The sequence below is a fragment of the Salvelinus sp. IW2-2015 genome, linkage group LG14, assembly GCF_002910315.2.
Source record: "Salvelinus sp. IW2-2015 linkage group LG14, ASM291031v2, whole genome shotgun sequence".
In the NCBI taxonomy this organism is placed as follows: domain Eukaryota; kingdom Metazoa; phylum Chordata; class Actinopteri; order Salmoniformes; family Salmonidae; genus Salvelinus; species Salvelinus sp. IW2-2015.
In genome coordinates, this window is record NC_036854.1 from 30,784,794 (window position 1) to 30,804,071 (window position 19,278).

A 19,278-nucleotide genomic window follows, 5' to 3' on the forward strand; every position below is an offset into this window, starting at 1 on the left:
ACCAACTTACCATCCTGAGACAAGGCCGAGTATAGCCCACAAAGATCTCCGCCACGGCACAACCCAAGGGGTGCGCCAACCCAGACAGGAAGATCACGTCAGTGACTCAGCCCACTCAAGTGACGCACCCCTCCTAGGGACGACATGATAGAGCACCAGTAAGCCAGTGACTCAGCCCCTGTAATAGGGTTAGAGGCAGAGAATCCCAGTGGAGAGAGGGGAACCGGCCAGGCAGAGACAGCAAGGGTGGTTCGTTGCTCCAGAGCCTTTTCTGTTCACCTTCACAGTCCTGGCCAGACTACACTCAATCATATGACCCACGAAGAGAGAGTCTTCAGTAAAGACTTAAAGGTTGAGACCGAGTCTGCGTCTTCTCACATGGGTAGGCAGACCATTCCATAAAAATGGAGCTCTATAGGAGAAAGCCCTGCCTCCAGCTGTGTTGCTTAGAAATTCTAGGGACAATTAGGAGCCTGCGTCTTGTGACCGTAGCGTACGTGTAAGTATGACTGCAAGACCAAATCGGAAAGATAGGTAGGAGCAAGCCCATGTAATGCTTAATCCGGGTAGCCGGAAAGTCGAGCATTGCAGTAGTCTAACCTAGAAGTAACAAAAGAATGGATGAATTTTTCTGCATCATTTTTTGGACAAGTTTCTGATTTTTGCAATGTTACGTAGATGGAAAAAGCTGTCCTTGAAACAGCTCTTTGATATGTTCGTCAAAAGAGGAGATCAGCGTCCAGAGTAACGCCGAGTTCCTTCACAGTTTTATGTGAGACGACTTTACAACCATCAAGATTAATTGTCAGATTCAATAGAAGATCTCTTTGTTTCTTGGGACCTAGAACAAGCATCTCTGTTTTGTCCGAGTTTAAAAGTAGAAAGTTTGCAGCCATCCACTTCCTTATGTTTGAAACGCAGGCTTCAAGCGAGGGCAATTTTGGGGCTTCACCATGTTTCATTGAAATGTACAGCTGTGTGTCATCCGCATAGCAGTGAAAGTTAACATTATGTTTTCGAAATAACATCCCCAAGAGGTAAAATATATAGTGAAAACAATAGTGGTCCTAAAACGGAACCTTGAGGAACACCGACATTTACAGTTGATTTGTCAGAGGACAAACCATTCAGAGACAAACTGATATCTTTCCGACAGATAAGATCTAAACCAGGCCAGAACTTGTCCGTGTAGACCAATTTGGGTTTCCAATCTCTCCAAAACAATGTGGTGATCGATGGTATCAAAAGCAGCACTAAGGTCTAGGAGCACAAGGACAGATGCAGAGCCTCGGTCTGACGCCATTAAAAGGTAATTTACCACCTTCACAAGTGCAGTCTCAGTGCTATGATGGGGTCTAAAACCAGACTGAAGCATTTCGTATACATTGTTTGTCTTCAGGAAGGCAGTGAGTTGCTGTGCAACAGCTTTTRTCTTTTTAATTGAGAGGAATGGAAGATTCGATATAGGCCGATTTTTAGTTTTTGATATTTTCTGGGTCAAGGTTTGGCTTCTTCAAGAGAGGCTTTATTACTGCCACTTTTAGTGAGTTTGGTACACATCCGGTGGATAGAGAGCCGTTTATTATGTTCAACATAGGAGGGCCAAGCACAGGAATCAGCTCTTTCGGTAGTTTAGTTGGAATAGGGTCCAGTATGCAGCTTGAAGGTTTAGAGGCCATGATTTTTTACATCATTGTGTCAAGAGATATAGTACTAAAACACTTGAGTTTCTCTTGATCCTAGGTCCTGGCAGAGTTGTGCAGACTCAGGACAACTGAGCTTTGGAGGATTAAGCAGATTTAAAGAGGAGTCCGTAATTTGCTTTCTAATGATCATGATCTTTTCCTCAAAGAAGTTCATTAATTTATTACTGCTGAAGTGAAAGCCATCCTCACTTGAGGAATGCTGCTTTTTAGTTAGCTTTGTGACAGTATCAAAAATACATTTTGGATTGTTCTTATTTTCCTCAATTAAGTTGGAGAAATAGGATCATCGAGCAGCAGTGAGGGCTCTTCGATACTGCACGGTACTGTCTTTCCAAGCTAGTCGGAAGACTTCCAGTTTGGTGTGGCGCCATTTCCGTTCCAGTTTTCTGGAAGCTTGCTTCAGAGCTCGGGTATTTTCTGTATACCAGGGAGCTTGTTTCTTATGACAAATGTTTTTTGTTTTTAGAGGTGCAACTGCATCTAGGGTATTGCGCAATGTTAAATTGAGTTCCTCAGTTAGGTGGTTAACTGATTTTTGTCCTCTGAAGTACTTGGGTAGGCAGAGGGAGTCTGGAAGGGCATCAAGGAATCTTTGTGTTGTCTGAGAATTTATAGCACGACTTTTGATGCTCCTTGTTTGGGGTCTGAGCAGATTATTTGTTGCGATTGCAAACGTAATAAAATGGTGGTCCGATAGTCCAGGATTGAGGAAAAACATTAAGATCCACAACATTTATTCCATGGGACAAAACTAGGTCCAGAGTATGACTGTGACAGTGAGTAGGTCCAGAGACATGTTGGACAAAATCCACTGAGTCGATGATGGAATTTTCCATGTGAATATTAAAATCACCAAAAATTTGAATTTTATCTGCTATAGGATAGGAATTCAGGGAACTCGGTGAGGAACGCTGTATATGGCCCAGGAGGCCTGTAAACAGTAGCTATAAAAAGTGATTGAGTAGGCTGCATAGATTTCATGACTAGAAGCTCAAAAGACGGAAACGTCACTTTTTTTTTTTTGTAAATTGAAATTTGCTATCGTAAATGTTAACACCTCCGCCTTTGCGGGATGCACGGGGGATATGGTCACTAGTGTAACCAGGAGGTGAGGCCTCATTTAACACCAGTAAATTTATCACGCTTAAGCCATGTTTGTCAGGCCAATCACATCAAGATTATGATCAGTGATTAGTTCATTGKCTATAACTGCCTTTGAAGTGAGGAATCTAACATTAAGTAGCCCTATTTTGAGATGTGAGGTATCACGATCTCTTTCAGTAATGGCAGGAATGGAGGAGGTCWTTATCCTAGTGAGATTGCTAAGACGAACACCGCCATGTTTAGTTTTGCCCAACCTAGYTCGAGGCACAGACACGGTCTCAATGGGGATAGCTGAGCTGACTACACTGTCTGCTAGTGGCAGACTCCACTAAGCTGGCAGGCTGGCTAACAGCCTGCTGCRTGGCCTGCACCCTACGTTTAGGTCAGTTGTATGCTGCTGCTCTGTGATCTATTAACAGCAAGGGTTCCATTAAATAGGCATCATATTTTTGACTGATGCATTTGGCAATATTCAATTCGTACACAAAACATATAAACAAAGTATTTATTGTGAAAGTGAATACATGCAGGCCATTCATATATAGCTTATGCACTTTGTTGAAGTTATTGTTTTCTTGCTGAAACTGCAAGCAACACCTGTCAAACTCAGACAATTCTCTCAAAACACATGGATGTCGATTTGCACCGACTAGTATTACCAGTATGTTATTCTGGTTGAAATTGTTACTCTCGTGCCATGTAACAATTGCTGACATGGCAGATTCAGATGGGGCTAAAATTACACATGGTGTTTTGTGCTTGTGTACATAATTACATTACCCGACCACCCCCAGTAAAACTCATCCTGTCTGAATAGGGCTTAAGAGTAGTACTGTTGACCACTCACTGATGAAGGGGCGTAGACTTCGTCCACTGAACTTCGACTTGCCTCAAGAAAAAATGTGTGCGCGAACAGCTGGGAAAAAGAACCTGCCGAACACCAAAACTATACAAAATGTTAATGTGTACATGAGCTGTTTTGACTAGGAAGCATGTGACAGTCTTAACATCACTCAAACCTAGCTACCCTAATTGGTCAAGTCAATTGTCAATCAAGCTCTACAGCCCAGCTGATTGGCTCCAGCCCCGTGTTGTATCTACTGTCACTCTACTCTGTTTCTCAGCGTTGGCAGTGTATTTGTCCCTACTTTGATTGTGTGACTCCCAGCAGGGTCACATGTAGAGGCCAGCTGTGGAGCCCAGCCACTCTGAAGGAGTAGAACAGGCACAGTTAATTATTAGGATTTGTTTATGATTGGTGGTGGTGGGATTGCGTAAGCAAGCAGTGTTCCCGTCCCAGTGTGCTGTGGCTGGTTGGCTGTCTGGTTATCAGTAAATGCACTGCTGTCACCTCCCTTTCCCCCCAGCCAGCCCCTCTCTGCCCTCAACAGCAGGCAGGCCACGGGGACAAAGTCCACTAGTCACACTGAGCCTGCGAAAGTTTACAGAGGGAGATGTAGGAAAACGCTACAGACACAACCAGGAATAATACACTAGGGTTGTTAGAGGACTAGGGGTCGATCAGAAGACTGGTTTATTTGATCGAGGACCATGATGGCAGATTTTAGCTGATAAGATGAGGGGAAGGAGCACATTTACTTTGGTTGAAGAGCGAGAAGCAGGGGAACGTACAGTAGAGGACTAAAGGAGAGGGAGACCCAGGCCTCAGGACAGAGGCCTGCCAGTGGGTTGTCATTTGACCATGGTGCTGATCCACTGTGTACATTTCCAGTGCGTATGGACCAGACCAGACCAAGATCAGGAGGACCAGGAGGGAAGAGGACATCTCTGGGTAAATACATTTGAATTCAATCACTATTTGACACCATCCCTTTTGATTTAAACAAAACGTTCCATATATGTTTGCCCATGGAAGAAGTTGTCAAAGTGAATTTTTGGACCTGGGCAAATTGTCAAGCAAAGAGGCACTGAGTTTGAAGGTAGGCCTTGAAATACATCCACAGGTACACCTCCAATTCACTCAAATGATGTCAATTAGCCTATCGGAAGCTTCTAAAGCCATGACATCATTTTCTGGAATTTTCCTAGCTGTTTAAAGGCACAGTCAACTCAGTGTATGTAAACTTCTGACCCACTGGAATTGTGATACAGTGAATTATAAGTGAAATCTGTCTGTAAAAAATTGTTGGGAAAATTACTTGTGTCATGCACAAAGTAGATGTCCTAATCGACTTGCCAAAACTATAGTTTGTTAACAAGACATTTGTGGAGTGGTTGAAAAACTAGTATTAATGACTCCAACCTAAGTGTATGTAAACTTCCGACTTCAAGTGTGTGTGTATGTATATTTATTGTTATTATTTTTTTCTTCAGTAAGGAAGACATGGTATGGTGGGGTATGCAAAATGGGTCAACTTTGAACACCTTTATCTCTTGAATGTTTTGGCATTCGGGTCAAAAAATGTACTTTCTGAGCAACAGAAAAATACAGTGCCCTCAAAGTATTCACACCCCTTGACTTTTTCCACATTTTGTTGCTGTAGCCCAAATTTAAAATGGATTCAATTGAGATTTGCGGTCATTGGCCAGCACACAAAACCCCATAATGTCAAAGTGGAATTGTGTTTTTAGTAATTTTTTACAAATTAATAAAAAATGGAAAGCTGAAATGTCTTGAGTCTAGTGTTCAACCCCATTGTTATGGCAAACCTGAATAAGTTCAGGATTAAAAATTTGCTTAAGAAGTTACATAAGTTGCATGGACTCAATAATAGCAATAATAGTGTTTTTAAAATTATTTTTGAATTACTTCCTCGTCTCTTTACCCCAAACATACAATTATCTGTACGGTCCCTTAGTCGAATAGTGAATTTCAAACATAGATTCAACCACAAAGACCATGGAGGTTTTCCAATGCCTCGCAAAGATCATCACCTATTTGTAGATAGGTATAAAAAATAAATAAAAAAAGAAGCAGACATTGAATATCCCTTTGAGCATGGAGAAGTTACCAATTACACTTTGGATGGTGTATCAATACACCCAGTCACTATGAAGATAGGAAGAAAGACTGACTTATTTGCCGGAGAGGCCAATGGTGACTTTAAAACGGTTACAGAGTTTAATGGCTGTGATAGGAGAAAACTGAGGATGTATCAACAACATTGTAGTTACTCCACAACACTAACCTAATTGACAGTGAAAAGAAGGAATCCTAACAGAATAAAAATATTCCACAACATGCATCCTGTTTGCAAGAAGGGACTAAAGTAATACTGCAAAAAATTGGCAAAGTCATTTACTTTTTGTCCTGAATACAAAGTTAGGTTTGGGGAAAATCCAATACAACACATTACTGAGTACCGTTCCATTTTTTTCAAGCATGGTGGTGGCTGCATCATGTTATGGGTATGCTTGTCATCTTTAAGAACTGGGGAGTTTTTCAGTATAAAACAGAAACGGAATTGAGCTAAGCACAGGCAAAATCCTAGAGGAAAATCTGGTTCAGTCTGCTTTCCACCAGCCACTGGAAGATGAATTCACCTTTCAGCAGAACAATAACCTAAAACACAAGGCCAAATCTAATTTGGAGTTGCTTACCAAGAAGATCGTGAATGTTCCTGAGTGGCCGAGTTACAGTTTTGACTTAAACCCGCTTAAAATCTATGGCTAGACTTGAAAATGGTTGTCTGGGGCCTCCCGGGTGGCGCAGTGGTCTAAGGATGCAGTGCTAGCTGGGTTCAAGCCCAGGCTCTGTCGCAGCCGGCTGCGACCGGGAGGTCCATGGGGCGACGCACAATTGGCCTAGCGTCGTCCGGGTTAGGGAGGGTTTGGCCGGTAGGGATATCCTTGTCTCATCGCACACTAGCGACTCCTGTGGCGGGCCGGGCGCAGTGCACGCTGACCAGGTCGCTAGGTGTACGGTGTTTCCTCCGACACATTGGTGCGGCTGGCTTCCGGGTTGGATGCGCGCTGTGTTAAGAAGCAGTGCGGCTTTGTTGGGTTGTGTTTCGGAGGACGCATGGCTCTCGACCTTCGTCTCTCCCGAGCCAGTACGGCAGTTATAGCGATGAGACAAGACAGTAACTACTAACAATTGGATACCACGACATTGGGGAGAAAAAGGGGTGTAATAAAAAAAGAAAATGGTTGTCTAGCTATGATCAACAACCAATTTGACAGCTTGAATTTTGAAAATAATAATAGGCAAATATTGTACAATCCAGGTGTGCTAAGCTCTTAGACTTACCCAGAAAGGGGCACAGCTGTAATCACTGCTAAAGGTGATTCTAACATGTATTGACTCAGGAGTGTGGATACTTCTGTAGAAGAGATGTCTGTATTTCATTTTCAATAAATTAGTAAAAATGTCAACATGTTTTCACTTTGTCATTATGGTGTATTGTGTGTAGTAGATGGGTGAGAGAAATCTATTTAATCCATGTTGAATTCAGGCTGTAACACAACTAAATGTAGACTAAGTCAAGGGATATGAACACTTTCTGAACGCACTGTATGTATGAAAGGTTTTGTTCAAATTTAAAAGGGGTACTGTCAAAAAGTGATTGAATTCAAATGGATTTACCCCTCTCTCTTTGAAAAAAACCCAATACTAATGTCAAACTAGCCTAAAACAGAACACATTACAGTAGGAAGCTTTCTGGTCAGTTACAGCCTAAACATTGCTCTATTTTTCAAATGACCAGTAACCTAAATAGGAATAAATGTGCACTCCGCTATCGCTCCTACTTGTGTGTACACATACAATTTGATAAGACCTTTTTATTTCTTGAGGTTATGTGATATGGGGAATAGAATGTGCAAATATATATTCCATATTACAGAGTCCAAAGACATTAGTAATAACTTTCCACATTAATGACACGTCAACTAAATGGCATGCTCTGTTTTTGATTCAGACCTTCCTTCCTGCAGATGTTTGTTAGAAGCAAACATTGTGGGGCATCTCATTGACCTTTCACCTTTGCTCTCACCTTCAGGGTACGTTAGATGAACAGGGCAGAGAGGCACTATTAGGGGGTGAAGAGACGCCCCCTCCTTCAGCCACCAGTACCCCTTCTCTCACACCAACATGTCCCCCAGAGTCTCCCACTTCACCCATGTCACCGACGAAAATAGGTTCCACAGAAACGTCCACGTCCTTCATCCCCAGGCAAAGGGCGGGCCGATCGAGGCCTCGGCCAATCTCTGACTACGCTCAGCTGGTAGCCAGGAAGTACGCCATCCCCGAGGAGGAGACGGAGCTACATCCTAAGGAGAGGACTACAAATGGAACTCCCTGTCAAGACTGCAAAAGCAATGGAGACTCGCAGGACAGTGACAGCACAGAGAACTACAATATGAATGGAGATCTCCAGTGCCGGAGGAGACGGCCAATGTCTGTTATTGGAGGAGCTGAGGAGAGAGAGGACCGTCTGCCTTCTGTAAGAACCTCACCTCTAAACAATGGCTAGATATATACTGAACAGAAATATAAACGCAACATGTAAAGTGTTCCATGTTTCATGAGCTGAAATAAAAGATCCCAGAAATGTTCCATATGAACAAAAAGCTTATCTCTCATTTTGTGCACAGATTTTTTTACATCCCTGTTAGTGAGCATTTCTCCTTTGCCAAGATAACCCATCCACCTGACAGGTGTGGCATATCAAGAATCTGATTAAACAGCACGATCATTACACAGGTGTACCTTGTGCTGGGGACAATAAAAGGCCCCTCTAACATGTGCAGTTTTGTCACACAACACCATGCCACAGATGTCTCAAGTTTTGTGGGAGTGTGCAATTTGCATGCTGACTGCAGGAATGTCCAACAGAGTTGTTGCCAGAATTGAATGTTKATTTCTCTACCATAAGCCACCTCCAATGTCATTTTAGAGATTTTGGCAGTACATCCAACTGGCCTCACAACCGCAGACCACATGTAACCACGCCAGCCCAGGACATTAACATTTTCACCTGCGGGATCGTCTGAGACCAGCCACCTGGACAGCTGATGAAACTGTGGGTTTGTACAACTGAAGAATTTCTGCACAAACTGTCAAACTTCTCAGGGAAGCTCAACTGGCTGCTTGTCGTCTTCACCAGGGTCTTGACTTGACTGCAGTTCGGCGTCGTAACTGACTTTAGTGGAAAAATGCTCACTTTCGATGGCCACTGGCACGTTGGATAAGTGTTCTCTTCACGGGCAAATGGCAGGCAGCATGCGTATATGGCGTTGTGTGGGCGAGTGATTTGCTGATGTCAACGTTGGGAACAGAGTCCCCCATGGTGGCGGTAAGGTTATGGTATGGGCAGGCATAAGTTACAGACAACAAACACATTTAGCATTTTACCGATGGCATTGTGAATGCACAGCTATACGGTGACGGGATTCTGAGGCCCGTTGTCGTGCCATTCCTCTGCCACCATCACCTCATGTTTCAGCGTGATGATGCACAGCCCCATGTCGCAAGAATCTGTAAACAATTCCTTGAAGCTGAACATGTCCCAGTTCTTCAATGCATGCATACTCACCAGACATATCACCAATTGAGCATGTTTGGGATTCTCTGGATCGACATGTATGACAGTGTGTTCCAGTTCCCTCCAATATCAAGCAACTTCACACAGCCATGGAAGAGGAGTGGGACAGCATTCCACAGGCCACAATCAACAGTCTGATCAACTCTATGCGATGTGTCGCGCTGCATGAGGCAAATGGTGATCACACCAAATACTGACTGGTTTTAGGATCCATGCCCCTACCTTTTTGTGTATCTGACCAACAGATACAGTACCAGTCAAAAGTTTGGATACACCTACTCATTCAAGGGTTTTTCTTTATTTTTACTATTTTATACATTGTATAATAATAGTGAAGACATCAAAACTATGAAATAACACATGAAATCATGTAGTAACCAAAAAAGTGTTAAACAAATCAAGATATGTTTTAGGTTCTTCAAAGTAGCTACTCTTTGCCTTTGATAGCTTTGCGCACACTTGGCATTCTCTCAACCAGCTTCATGAGAAATGTTTTTCCAACAGTCTTGAAGGAGTTCCCACATATGTGTATCACTGCAGAATGCTGTGGTAGGCATGCTGGTTGTGTGCCTTGAATTCTAAATAAATCACAGACAGTGTCACCAGCAAAGCACCCCACACAATCACACCTCTTCCTCCATGCTTCACGGTGGGAACCACACATGCAGAGATCATCCGTTCACCTACTCGGTCTCACAAAGACACGGCGGTTGGAACCAAAAATCTCATTCTGACTCATCATACCAAAGGACAGATTTCCACAGGTCTAAGGTCCATTGCTTGTGTTTCTTGGCCCAAACAAGTCTCTTCTTCTTATTGGTGTCCTTTAGTAGTGGTTTCTTTGCAGCAATTCAACCATGAAGGCCTGATTCACGTAGTCTCCTCTGAACAGTTGATTTTGAGATGTGTCTGTTACTTAAACTCTGAAGCATTTGCAGCCCAAATAATCTGAGGTGCAGTTTACTAATGAACTTATCCTCTGCAGCAGAGGTAACTCTGGGCATTCCTTTCCTGTGGTGGTCCTCATGAGAGACAGTTTCATCATAGCACTTGATGGTTTCTGCGACTGCACTTGAAGAAACTTTTAAAGTTCTTGAAATGTTCTGTGTTGACGGACCTTCGTGTCTTAAAGTAATGATGGACTGTCGTTCCTGCCATAATATGGACTTGGTATTTTACCAAATAGGGCTTTCTTCTGTATACCACCCCTACCTTGTCACAACACAACTGATTGGCTCATTAAGAAGGAAAGAAATTCGACAAAATTAACTTTTAACCTGGCACACATTTTAATTTAAATACATTCCAGGCGACTTACTCATGAAGCTGGTTGAGAGAATGCCAAGAGTGTGCAAAGCTGTCATCAAGGCAAAGGTTGGCTACTTTGAAGAATCTCAAATATAAAATATATTTTGATTTGGTTAACACTTTTTTGGTTTCTACATGATTCCATATGTGTTATTTCATAGTTTTGACATCTTCACTATTATTCTACAATGTAAAWAATGAAGAAAAACCCTGGAATGAGTAGGGTGTCCACACTGGTGGCTGGTACTGTACAAATCTGTATTTCCAGTCATGTGAAATCCATAGATTAGGGCCTAATGAATTTACTGATTTCCTTACAGTTCATAACTCAGTGAAATCATTTACACCACCTGTATTCCAGAGGAAATGCCCAGTATGTAAAATAATGCCCTGTTTGTGATTTGTCCCCAAAGGCCCTAACACTGTCCTCTCCATGCCCCTCTAGCCTCTGTCGCGCCCCCCTGTCCCGTCCCACCAGGTGCCCCCCTACAAAGCGGTGTCGGCCAGGTTCCGCCCCTCCACCTTCTCCCAGAGCACCCCCATCGGACTGGACCGCCTCGGACGACGCAAACTACACAGAGTCCTCAGTGTTGAGGGTGTGTGTGTGTGTGAAAGAGAGGAATGAAGATGGAGAGCGCTTGTCTGTGAGAATGAGGCAGAGTGGGGTTGAGTGGTGAGGGTCTGTGAGAATGAGGCAGAGTGGGGTTGAGTGGTGAGGGTCTGTGAGAATGAGGCAGAGTGGGGTTGAGTGGTGAGGGTCTGTGAGAATGAGGCAGAGTGGGGTTGAGTGGTGAGGGTCTGTGAGAATGAGGCAGAGTGGGGTTGAGTGGTGAGGGTCTGTGAGAATGAGGCAGAGTGGGGTTGAGTGGTGAGGGTCTGTGAGAATGAGGCAGAGTGGGGTTGAGTGGTGAGGGTCTGTGAGAATGAGGCAGTGGGTCTAGTGTCTGTAAATTAACAGCAAAGCAGACGAGCTCTTTGAAAGTATAATGTAAAAGTATGTTTCCCCTCATTCAGTGTGTGAGCAGGTATAATGTTTGACTGTCTTCTCCTCCCCAAAGCAGACGCCGGCTCAGAGCGTTCTGCAGCGGTGGATGGTGACAGTGTGAGTGAGGAGGAGTGGAGCTTCGATGAGCTCAGTGACGTCACAACGTACCTGCAGCCTGGGGTGGAGCTGTCTGCTCTCAGCCAGGTGAGCTGCCTACCTGGGTGTTTACCTGCAGAGTGTGTTCTGTTACCGTTCCGGGCAACAGACGTAAAGTCTCTCCAAGTCAACATGCCGTTTCTGCCAATTCGTCTCTGATGTGTCTATTTCTATGTGATTGTGTGTGATCTGTTTTGGTCAAATTTTGGACACGGCTCTGGTGTCCAAGTCCAAGCATAATCTGTGTGTAGGACATGAGTGTGCTGTGCATGTAATTCTGTATTTATCTGTGCGTGTCTGTCATTACATAAAACTCTGACTCTGTAACTCTGAGTACAGAGAAACATCAGGGGAATAATGTGACTTCTCATTTCTTTAACTGGAAAACCTTCAGCCATCAGACAGTCTGATGTATGTAATAGTTTTTTTTATCTCTCTGTGTGTGTGTGTGTCAGTGGATAAGCCAGGGTCAAGCAGTGTATGCGGAGGCCCTGTGGGACCATGTGACGATGGAGGAGCAGGAGCTGGCGTTCAAGGCGGGGGATGTGATCCGGGTGCTGGAGGCCCCTCACAAGGACTGGTGGTGGGGCATGGGGGCAGACAGGGAGGCCTGGTTCCCCTCTAGCTTCGTCAGGGTAAAACTACTCTAATCACTTTTCCATCCACAGTTTTTATGTGAGTAGTCATACCGTATAAATAAATAAAAACATCGCAACAGCTGTGATGGAAACAGGAAGTTTCGGTACAATTTTATAAATGCCGACAGATCATTTGTTAGTTCGACATGGTGGGATCATTTTGTGTCGGTAAAATGTATTATGCAAGAAATTTCCAAAGACCAGAGTAGCACATTTGCTATTTAACTCAACAGTTTTTGTTACAGAACTATCGGTAGAGTTGAAGATGCGATGCAAACACATTGAACTTTAGAATTTTATTCGGTACATGAAAAATACATTTTGTGGGCACTATGTCATCACGCGCTGATTTTTATCCGCAAGAAGTCCGTCTGGTGCACTAACTCTTAATTTTCAATTTCAATCAGTCAATTATTCACCATTTCTTCATGTTTTATTGATATTTTTACACAACACCAAGATATAGATCAGGCCATAAAGCTAAAAACAAATGTTTAAAAGAGCCACAAACAAAACAACTGTCTGTACAAGACATGATGGTTAGGTTGTTGAAATATAAGAAGTGTCCATGTTTTGTCTAAGTGGACATTGACCTCCCTGTGTAATTGATGTTTACTGTAGACCCTCCCAGCCAAAGGATCTGAAACTGGCTTAGCGCCAACCACGCCCCTTAGTAGTGTGTGTTCAAGGGCTGAGGGGTTRAGACGTTTCAGTGGTTTCCCTGGCGACTTGTGTTGATTGACAGTTGCGTCTTACTAAGGCAAGCTATGGTAACCATGGCGAGGCCAGTTCATTGACAGGTGGGTGACCGCTTGGTAATTTCCCCTATTGGTGATTGTTGTTGACAGACAGGGGCTTGTTAACCATACATGGTGTTTCCAATGTTACCATAGGGATGTAGGTTGGGTTAAGTTTCATTTCTAGGTGCTAGTTAACTAGGTGGACTGTGTGACTGTGGTTGCCCTAGTAACGTGGGGGAGTGTGTTTGATTGACAGGTTCGTGTGAACCAGGAGGAGGACTCAGGAGCAGAAAGTGTAGAGAGTTGTGCTCTGGACCAAGAGGACGCACACACTGACACCCGGGACACTCAAACACACAGCGCCGAGCACCGTGAGCAGATGAGGACTAACGTGGTCAAAGAGATCATGAATACTGAACGCATCTACATCAAACATCTCCGGGACATCTGTGAGGTGGGTGGAGGCTCGACCACAACCACCAACATTAACCAACCCTAACCAATCTCTTTCCACCATCATCACTGATATTCCAACTAGGGCTCTGGATTGCCACCAGCTTTTCTGCCCATTGGCTCCCCCTGCTGGTCAAACCTTAGCATTGAACACAACATCTATGTCAGTGTTTCTTTCTGCATAGAAAAGTCTTGGGTGGGCCACCTGTTTTTTTCAGCGCCTATGTCCAAATACATACATTTTTAATTAGTGTTATTTATTTTTATTTAAATTATTTTCAGGTTAGACATTTTTTTCCAGTGTTAACTTAAACGACTAAAACCAGATATAAAGTATGTAGAAAAGATAACATACTAGTAGTGTATTTTGTGATAAGATCATCTTTGAGAACTAACAATCACAAAAATAAAAGCTAGACAGTCAGGGGGGCCCCCCATTGATTTTGTTTGTTTGTGTCGCTCAGATAGCATGAGCTATGGTGAAATGTGTAGAATTGCAGGAAATTTGCTTTAAAACTGCACATTTTCTCTGTCTCATGTAAAAAATGTGTATAAATGTACACATTAGCTTTAAATGTACACATTAGCTTTAAAACAGCTACATTTTGTCACTGCGCCCAACAGGAGGGCCTCTAAAATGTTTGATCGGAGACCACACCATTGGCCACGCCCCACCACTTAAGCCTAATTTTGATCCAGACAAAATGTCTAATGCTTTTCCCAGGGCTATATCCGTCAGTGTGGTAAACACCCGGGCATGTTCACTGAGCTGCAGCTAAAGACCATCTTCAGTAACATCGAGGACATCTACAAGTTCCAGAGACAGTTCCTCAAAGAGCTGGAGAAGAAGTACAACACAGACCAGCCTCACCTCAGTGAGATAGGAGCCTGTTTCCTCTTACAGGTTGTTATACCCTTTGTACACAAACTTTTTTCAGAATTGGATCCAGCGTTTTTCCACCATTTATCTTTTTGCTCTGTGAATACATTACACAGTTATACATTTCAACACAGTCATATCCCCGTTTGGCTCTATTGAACTATTTTGCCCCTCTCCCCCCCCCTCCCACACTCTTTCCTTCCTTACCCACTCTCACCCTCTTCACTCACCCCCCCATCCTCTTATCCTCTCTCTCAGGGGGAGGGTTTTTCCATCTACTCTGAGTACTGTAACACCCACCCTGCAGCGTGTGGGGAGCTGCAGCGCCTCATGAAGCTGGGCAGGTACAAGCACTTCTTTGAGGCCTGTCGGCTGCTGCAGCAGATGATCGACATCTCCATCGCCGGCTTCCTGCTCACGCCCGTCCAGAAGATCTGCAAGTACCCCCTGCAGCTGGGAGCGCTGCTCAAATACACCCCCAAAGACCACAGGTAGGCCACAACACACACTGACCACTTTTTCCTTTACTAACTTCGCTACATACACACACACACACACACACACACACGAATACACACACACACACACACAAACCTTTTCACACTCTCGAATGCTGTTGATGTTGTGTTCTGTAGTGACTATGGTGGAGTTAGTGACGCGTACGAGGCGATGAGGAATGTGGCGAGCCTGATCAACGAGGGGAAAAGGAGGCTGGAGAGTGTTGACGCCATAGCTCACTGGCAGGTGGCCATCCTACGCTGGGAGGTGAGGCTCCTCACTACTTCTTTACATTGTTACTGTAGCAGAAACCTTTTACCACCATATTATTACATGGCTGTTACAGTGTTCATGTTAAGGCTTTGCATCGAAACCCATTTCAACCTTGTGCTCGTCTCCTGTACTCAGTCTGGGAAATGAGGTGTCGTTTAACATGGGTCCATGCTATCCGGGGTCCCTACCCCATTTGAGGTTGAAATGTAAAATAGTTAAGGGTTATGGTAGGGGTTAGGGTAGAGACTTCCCAAGGATCCCGGCTAGCACTAACCATTTAAGATGTAGACAATGACTCATACAATGATCTGACAAATGCAACACCCTCTCTGAACCAGTATCTGTGCAGAGAAGGAGACAATGAATGACTAGTCTCAAATCACCTCTTCGGTACCAGCAATAAAATCCCTCATTACTACCACGTACATGTCGGCTGATCCAGCAGCAGTACTCTATCCCTAAAGATCATTGATTTTATCATCTACAATATCATCTACAATGTCATCAACCTGTAATAATATTTAATGCAAGTAGATTAAGTAGACCATGTTTTTAGAGATCAAGTAGGTTAAGTAGACCATATAAGGTATGTTTTTAGAGATCAAGTAGGTTAAGTAGACCATATAAGGTATGTTTTTAGAGAGCTTTCTGAAGAGGTGGATTTGGCACATGTACATTTTTATGTAGACTTTTTGGGGGATGTACATACCTGGTGAGACGACAGTAAATGACGATAGTTGCTCAGCGAAACTCCATATTTAGTGAGTATCTGATGTATTTTGACATAACGCTTGCAGAGCTGTCTAATGGGAAAATGAATGGTAGCAAACTGGGCTAGAGATGAGACTAGTCATATTCATTGTCTCCTCTGCCCAGATACTGGTTCACCCCCTCTCTCTCTCTCTCTCTCTCTCTCTGTGTGTGTGCTCTCTCCCAGGGAGCGGATGTTCTGGAGCGCAGCTCGGAGCTGATCCACTCTGGGGAACTCACCCGGATTGTCCGGCAGGGCAACAAGACGCAGCAGCGCAGCTTCTTCCTGTTCGACCACCAGCTGGTGTTCTGTAAGAAGGACGTACTGCGCCGCGACCTGCTGCACTACCGTGGTCGCCTGGACATGGACAACACATCGGTGCTGCAGATGCCCGATGGCAGGGACCCCGAGCTGGGCATCTTGCTGAGGAACGCCTTGCGGCTCCGGAACAGCTCCACCCTGGAGACCCTGTGTTACCTCTGCTGCAGGAAATCCCAGGATAGACAACGCTGGCTGCAGGCCTTCGCCAGGGAGAGACAGAGGGTACAGGAGGACCAGGAGATGGGTGAGAAGGAGTGGGAAGGAGAGACTGATGAGGGAAGTGGAAAGGGACGGAGAGACTGATGAGGGAAGTGGAAAAGGAAGGAGATACTGAGGAGGAAAGGGGTGGCGACTAGAAGAGGGGGTTGTTGGGAAGATGGGAAAGGTTTCCCATGTCTCCTTCATGTAGCCTAACTCTTAAACACACATTCATACACACACACAAACTTATTTTTTTGTATACTGACTCTATCATGTTCAACTATAATTAGTATGCTTTAACTGATTAAACACAAATACAAATACTGCCGTTCAAAAGTTTGGGGTCACTTAGAAATGTCCTTGTTTTTGAAAGAAAAGCAAATTTTTTGTCCATTAAAATAACATCAAATTGATATAGAAATACAGTGTAGACATTGTTAATGTTATAAATGACTATTGTAGCTGAAAATGGCAGATTTTTTATGGAATATCTACATAGGTGTACAGAGGCCCATTATCAGCAACCATCACTCCTGTGTTCCAATGGCACGTTGTGTTAGCCTTTTAAAATGATAAACTTGGATTAGCTAATTGATCATTAGATAACCCTTTTGAAAATATGTTAGCACAGGTGAAAACTGTTCTGCTTAAAGAAGCAATAAAACTGGCCTTTAGACTTATTGAGTATTTGGGGGTTCGATTACAGGCTCAAAATGGCCAGAAACAAATCTTTCTTCTGAAACTCGTCAATCTTTTCTTGTTCTGAGAAATTAAGGCTATTCCATGCGAGAAATTGCCAAGAAACTGAAGATCTTGTACAACGCTTTGTACTACTCCCTTCACAGAACAGCACAAAAGGGCTGTAACCAGAATAGAAAGAGGAGAGTGGGAGGCCCGGTGCACAACTGAGCAAGAGGACAAATACATTGGAGTGTCTAGTTTGAGAAACAGACACCTCACAAGTCCTCAACTGGCAGCTTCATTAAATAGTACCTGCAAAACACCCGTCTCAATGTCAACAGTGAAGAGGTGACTTCGGGATGCTGACCTTCTAGGCAGAGTTGCAAAGAAAGAGCCATAACTCAGGCTTCTTTAATCATCACTACAGTTTTCACCTGTGCTAACATAATTGCAAAAGGGTTGTCTAATGATCAATTAGCCTTTTAAAATTATAAACTTGGATTAGCTAACACAACGTGCCATCGGAACACAGGAGTGATGGTTGCTGATAATGGACCTCTGTACGCCTATGTAGATATTCCATTAAAAATCTGCCGTTTCCAGCTACAATAATAGTCATTTACAACATTAACAATGTGTGCATTGTATTTCTGATCAATTTGATGTTATTTTAATGGACATAAAATGTGCTTTTCTTTCAAAAACAAGGACATTTCTAAGTGACCCCAAACTTTTTGGGGTTTTTTTTGGTGTGGTTTTTGTATAAGCTCTTTTGTTTTCAACCTCACCTACAAACTGTTTTATCTGTACTGTTTTGTCTTTCACTTTTCTTCTTTGGTTTCGAATAAATAAAATGTAAAACCATTCACAAGAGGAGAGCGTGTAAGTAAGTCCATGTTGAATGACATTGGGTTGACTGGTATTTTTTTAATTTCATGACAGGAATGAAGATCAGTGAAACGCAGAGAAAACAAGCAATCTTCAATGCAAGAAGATCCAAACAAGGGAAAATGAAGAGTAAGCAAGCAATCATACTTCTGTGTTCTTACAATTGCTGTGGTGTTGGATTTAGTGAAATACTCTTATTATTACAAATAATGTTTTAAAAACATTGTTTCTTCTCAGCCATAGGCTACTCTGGCTCTGTCCCGCCCCACCACCACCACCACCAACCCCTGCATCCAATTCACCAGCGCCATGTTACTGTGCCAACCAGTGTGCCTCAGCAGCAGGTGTTCACATTGGCCGAGCCCAAGCAAAAGCCCGCCCACCTGTGGTACACCTTCACCCGACATGCCTTGTTCAGGAAGTGAGGATCTCGCCCTGAGGACTCAGAGAAAAACATACAATTATGGACCTACATATTTCAGCATAGTATCTGTGCACGTACTACTTTGTGTAATGTGTGTTTGTGTGCCTCTTAAAGTGTATGTATATTTTGTTGTGGTCTTGTGTGTGTGTGTGTGTGTGTGTGCGTTATGTCTATTCGGTTTCTATTTGTGTCTATTCAAATCTGTGCCTGCAAATTGGGAGAGATTTCCCATAAGTGTTAATATGCATACAGACTGACTCCCTCCATGTGCTGGTGTGGTAAAGATGCTGCTTTTTGTAGGTCTGAGGTTCCTTAATACCCAACCGCCCAGCACAAACCTGTATTCATGTAGTTATGACCATGATGTGCAGCACATTTTAGCTTTTCAATTAGGAGTTGAGTACTTACCTGCTACCTTGGTTTTAGTTCATTTCYCTGAGGCTGGTCCCTGTTGGAGTTGGACTGCTAGTGAAGACACAAMTGGCTCTTCTGAGAGCTCAATGCCCAGAGGACAGTCTACACACGCATTTGCACATTCAGTAACCCTGTTAACACTGTTGTAAATAAACTKTTTTACAAAAAGTACCAAATACAAGTAGTGTATTTCTCAATTTTATTGGTTGGTTGTGAGAAATGTATCTCTCAAAGATATGTAACATCTGCTGTAATCATATGAATTCTGTCAACATGAATGAGGGTCGTCACTAGTTACCACAGCCACAAAGTTACAAACCCGCCTATTTCTACAATTTATCTTATACCAAA

General features: G+C 43.4%; 1 protein-coding gene across 5 annotated transcripts in view; it reads left to right on the forward strand.

Annotated features, from left to right (window-relative positions):
* Positions 1 to 19,108, forward strand: part of spata13 (spermatogenesis associated 13) — a 39,079-nt gene extending 19,971 nt beyond the window's left edge. Inside the window, exons 3-14 of one of the 5 annotated variants that reach the window (XM_023999925.3) lie at positions 4,543 to 4,602; positions 7,772 to 8,215; positions 11,070 to 11,220; positions 11,683 to 11,813; positions 12,221 to 12,400; positions 13,400 to 13,597; positions 14,321 to 14,500; positions 14,735 to 14,967; positions 15,112 to 15,241; positions 16,185 to 16,563; positions 18,144 to 18,218; positions 18,327 to 19,108. In XM_023999925.3, coding sequence (XP_023855693.1) covers positions 4,543 to 4,602; positions 7,772 to 8,215; positions 11,070 to 11,220; positions 11,683 to 11,813; positions 12,221 to 12,400; positions 13,400 to 13,597; positions 14,321 to 14,500; positions 14,735 to 14,967; positions 15,112 to 15,241; positions 16,185 to 16,563; positions 18,144 to 18,218; positions 18,327 to 18,514 — 2,349 coding nt within the window. In that variant the 3' untranslated portion in view covers positions 18,515 to 19,108. Of the gene's footprint in view, positions 1 to 4,542; positions 4,603 to 7,771; positions 8,216 to 8,266; positions 10,691 to 11,069; positions 11,221 to 11,682; positions 11,814 to 12,220; positions 12,401 to 13,399; positions 13,598 to 14,320; positions 14,501 to 14,734; positions 14,968 to 15,111; positions 15,242 to 16,184; positions 16,564 to 18,143; positions 18,219 to 18,326 lie in introns of those variants that run through there. The other 4 variants (XM_023999926.3, XM_023999928.3, XM_023999927.3 and 1 more) reach the window with 4 other exon arrangements.
* The last annotated feature ends 170 nt before the right edge of the window (positions 19,109 to 19,278 follow it).